The 5,028-nt window shown below is 37.5% G+C and overlaps 1 protein-coding gene across 1 annotated transcript; it reads right to left on the reverse strand.

The window, feature by feature from the left end:
• Positions 1-3,641: 3,641 nt before the first annotated feature.
• On the reverse strand, positions 3,642-4,676 carry LOC142622393 (late embryogenesis abundant protein At1g64065-like). The gene has a single exon (XM_075795847.1). The coding sequence runs from the start codon at positions 4,519-4,521 to the stop codon at positions 3,871-3,873; it is 651 nt and encodes a 216-aa protein (XP_075651962.1). The 5' UTR covers positions 4,522-4,676; the 3' UTR covers positions 3,642-3,870.
• Between the last annotated feature and the right edge of the window lie 352 nt (positions 4,677-5,028).

Genomic DNA, 5,028 nt, shown 5'->3' on the forward strand with positions numbered 1-5,028 from the left:
TATAAGTTTAATGCAATTTTAGAACCTTTTTGTTCATTTTTATGGACTAACTTGTATCTAATCAAGTTTGTTTCCATGTTTGTGTTTGCTGTTTGTTTGTGTGGTTGTTCATTGTGCAGATGTCTCCTATTAAGAAAAAGGCCACAAAGAAGCCTTAAAAGTGTCCCCGCACCTCCTCGGACTCATCTAGAAATGACGATGCTAACATGGCCTACAGTGATCACAAAAAAGGGGCCTAATTGTCCTAGAGTGGATTGTGGATTTAGAGTCCCTAGAGGGCACCTTCATTTTGGATGTGTTCAAGGAAAGGACATGGACAAAGTTGCTTAATTCGATGGCCGATGTGTTTGAAGATATCATTCGAGAATTCTTCACCAATGCCATTGTGGAAGGTGATCACATCAATTGTTGGTTAAGGGGGAGAGAGTTCTCAATCTTGAGGGAATCAATTCAAGAGATTCTAGAGATTCAACCAACGACTCTAGACACATCTCTACAGTATGATGAGAGAAAGGAGAAACTTGAGCCCATTGTGGAGGTTCTTGGTGGACAACTCAAGAAAAAGGCCCTACAAACCATTGAGTTCACCCCAAAAATGAGAACTTTGGCCTACATCATGATCTTCAACCTCTATCACGGTGAAGAACTTGACGAATTTGTCAGCGTCAAGGACCATATTCTTATATGATCACTTCACTCACAAGGAGATCGACATTTATGGTCACATCTACCACCTTTTCATTTAGAGCATCAAGAAAAGGAATGCAAGGCTAATTCTACCATTTCCAAGCCTTGTCATGTCTCTTATTTTAAGGGCATGGGTGAAGATTCCAAGTGGACTTCAGGTGATGCAAAGGGAAGATCCTATTAGTGAGTAGACCATCATCCAAAGCAAAGCACACATTCCAGGCACAGTGTCAGTGTATCTCAAATTCTGAGAGATGAAGAAGGCAACACTGATGAGGACATAGATCAGTACACTTCAGTTTTAGAGCACACAGCACAACCTTCTTCCTAAGCCCAAGCAAGAGCACCCGATCACCTTGATCATCTAATTGGAAGGGTTGAAGAGTTGCATATGATGCTAGCTTCACATATCAACTACTCCACAACTTAATTCACATACCTTGAAGGTCAGATCACTGCCCTCTCATCTCAAGTTAATGACTTGATGAGGAAATCAGAGCTGGAGTCGGATTCGGAGTCCGATGCATTCTAGTCTCTTTGGCCATTTCGGTAAGAAAAAGGGAGTACATTTGAGGGGGAGTACAGCTTAAGGGGGAGTAGTAACTTAGTAACTTTAGTTTAGCATTGGTTTATTTTGATGGTTTCTAGTTTAGTATAGCTGTGTGTTCGGATGATCATTTACTTGATAAATGTTCATTGTGGTCACTTCCTAATGATTGTTCATGTTTTGATCAAGTTATGCTTTATATCTCATATTTGATTTGGTATCATGATCACATTTTACTTGTTTTTTTTATACATGCCTTGTGTTTTACTTGTCCCTTACTTAATGAAGTTTATTTGTTATGTGCAAGTGTTTTAGGATATAGGTGTACATATTTCAAGTGCTTCACAGCCTTTAGATTTAGGTGTGAGTGAGTTTTGCCTGTGTTCTCAAACTCACGTTTAAGTCTAGAGTCTGTTTAGGAGTTTTGTCACAGAATAGCCAGAGAGGGAGATTGTAAATTTGTGATTTCCAACTATTTTGTGTTGGCTTTATTTCCATACCAAATTTGATTGTAATTTCTTCAATCATTTTTTCCCTGTAAGTATGTGGGTTTAATTGTAAAGGATGAGTGCGAGAGATCAGTAAAGAATCAAGCTTTAAAAGTGGATTTCGTGACTGGCTAGCGACTGTTTGGCGAGAAGCAACCCGCGAGAAGAGCCATGTGTAAAGCACATGACTGGAAGACGAAGAGTCATGCAAGACTAAATTTTTTGCAACTATCTCACGGGTAAGGCCAACCCGCGAAGGACCCGTGAAAGTTTCTGTTTGGCAAAAAGTTGTGTTTTGCTTTACCAAGTCTTTATCCACACTATATATAGCCTGATTGCCCGCAAATTTTAAGGAGTGCTTTTCGAAGAGAAAACTCTAGAAAATACACTTAAGATTTAGAGATTGTTATAGCCACAATCATCTACGCATTCTCTTATGGTTTTCCTCAACTCCTACCTCTCCATCTCTAGAACCTTGAGAGGTTGCTAGCCCAAACACTTACACACACCCATACTGAGTGTAAAGTGAGATTTTGGTGCTGTTGGGAAGCATTGGAAGGTGCCGTTGGGAAGCATTGGAAGGTGCCATTCATTGGCGGATGCAATCGGGCTGAATTGCGGGATCCAGAAAGTTAGAGAAGACAAGGCTTCGAGAAGTCAGTTAGTAGCGGGAGCTTGGAGGGCTTAAGTATATGGGGTAGACTAAGCTTGGAGGGTCTTTTGTTATTTGCGTACTCCAACTTTATTTTCTAATGGATCGATTTCAACTTGGAGGGTCGCAGAGAGGTTTTTCGCCGAGTTCTTCGATTTCTTCTTCGATAACACGTCTTGGTGTTATCTTGTATTTGCATCTCTCTTCCGTACTCTTTAAGCTTTTATTTTATTTTTGATGATGAATAAATATGGCTTAGGGTAGTGTTATCGGTTCATTTCGCACATTTACTCTTGTTCCGCTCTTAGTCTAAGTTAGAGAAAAAATAATCTAGCCATAATTTTTAATTGGGGGTCTGAACAAGCTCTTGTGTTTTAGCACAAATCCGAGCTTTCAAGTTTATTAGACAATTCTCAAGGTACTGTAAGTCAGAATACAAGAAAAAAGAAGTTATGGGTTTAAGAATTCGAAACATGCCAAGTTCAATCGATTGAGACATGGGTTCTACAGAATTTTAATTAAGCCCAATAGCCCCTTGGCCCATCAAGTGATTAGGGTTTCAAATTTATTTAGCATAGTATTTAAAGAAAACCGTAAGACACATTTTAAGAAGACTTTAGATGTGCTCTTGTGAGATCTAAAAGGTATTGTGCCTTCTTCTTTCAAAGTCGCTATTCGAATATCATTCCCATACTATTAGAATTGGTAGATCTGAAGTTTTTGCTACAAGATCAACAATTGCTGATGATCTAAAACCCTTGAGTGAAATCTTAAAGTCATAAGCGTAGGAGTTTGTGTTTTGCAAATCTAAGAGAGAAGAGTTCGTGGAATCGGAGCTTGCACGTGGTCGTGTTAATAAGTTACTACTATAGGTATCAATAGATTTAAGGTTAATTTTTTTGTATAAATTTCAATTCTCTATTAGTGGATTTGTTTACCTTGAGGATAGCTAAGTCAAATCTTTCCCAGATTTTTACTTTGAAATGGTTCGTTTAATTGGTTTTCTTTGGTGATCATATCTATGTATTATTTACTTTTTCACTATGCATGATATGATACAATTCAAACATTAATTTATTAGGTGTTAGAAGCCTATTAATTACATTTATTACACATCAGTAAATAGTAACCTGGGATCTAATATGATTACATTTATTACACATCAGTAAATAGTAACATTACATTTATTTGGTGTTATGCCCTTAATAATTCTGCTTATTAATTACTTGTACCATTGTATGTACATGAGTTGATCAGAGGTGATAGGCGTATAGTCAAAGAGAAGGCCATTCAATTTGTCCTCTCAACTTTTTCTTTTATTTATTTGTATGTGCCACATTCTATTATTAAAACATTCTATATTATAAAAAAAATTATTACATTGAAAAAAATATTCACATACACTAAAACGTGGTCAACAGAAGTATCCTCACATTATTATAAAACCCAGCAAAAGAATAGAATAAAAACAAAAGGAAGCTAAATATCTTTTATATTTATTCGCAATTCATAGATTGGACGGCCTTTGTTGTCACTTCAATGGTCATCGTGCAATTCATTTCGGCGGACTTCTTCTTCTTCATCACAAACATCAATTCCACTTTCCCACTGAGCTTTGCCTGGCTGTTCAGAGTCAATACACCAGCACCTAACTCACTTCCATGACTAGCAGTGCTTTGCAGAGCATTTGAATTCACATTAGCTGTGACGGTAACTTTTTTGGTAGAACGCAGCCCAGCCTTACCTTTAGGAATAGTGACTTGCCCTACTGTTACACCCTCGTACATGAACGTGGCAATGGTGCTATCAAATTTGTAGGGACCAAAGTTTGAGTTCTTAATTCCAACTTGGGCTGTGAAGCTCAAGTCAAAGGAAGGTGATGCTTGGGTTCCAGTTTTGAAGTTCTGGAACGTGACATCAGTGCCCAACCTGACCTTAGGGGTCTTAACACGCATCACAGTGAGTGCAAAGACCAAGATAACAATAGTCTGAAACACAGCAAAAGCAGCAATATATATGGCCAACTTGATCCTTTTCTTTCGCTTGAGCTCCTGATCAGACGTCAGAGTACCAGACTCTTCATCACTTCTGGGTTGCTTATTTACTTGTGCGAAAGGGTGCACCTGCTGGGTCATTTTCTCAGCCATTTTCTTCTCTGGGAAAAGTGAATAGAAAAGTTTTCTTCTGTTTGTTTATGCTAATTTCTTCTCTGAAAAAAGGAGTTTAGGATGCTTGGAGTAGTTTGTGGAAATGGCAGCAGAGTTGGTGATTATATATAGCGATGGGACAATTTGGGTGATATAGTGAATAATGCAAATTGCAACTAGAGCTTCCTGGAAAACGTGGCAAAGTTAAAGGATATATTCAGGGTCTATTAGAATGCAGTTGAAAATTGAAAATTAAAAATATTGTAATAAAATAATTTTTAAATATGTAAGTAGTACTATTGGACTCATTTTTAATATATTCTTTTTAATAAAGTGGTAATAGATCGTATGAACAGTGTATAAACAATATGTGAACAATACGTCAACAGTAAAAAACTAACAAATGTTCCATCACTTCTCAGTAAAAAATAAAATAAAAAACTAAAAACGCAGACGCATAGAGGCAGCCGCTATCCAAACATTACCTTATTATTCATCCACTAAACG

This window comes from Castanea sativa, chromosome 1 (assembly GCF_040712315.1).
Source record: "Castanea sativa cultivar Marrone di Chiusa Pesio chromosome 1, ASM4071231v1".
Lineage (NCBI taxonomy): Eukaryota > Viridiplantae > Streptophyta > Magnoliopsida > Fagales > Fagaceae > Castanea > Castanea sativa.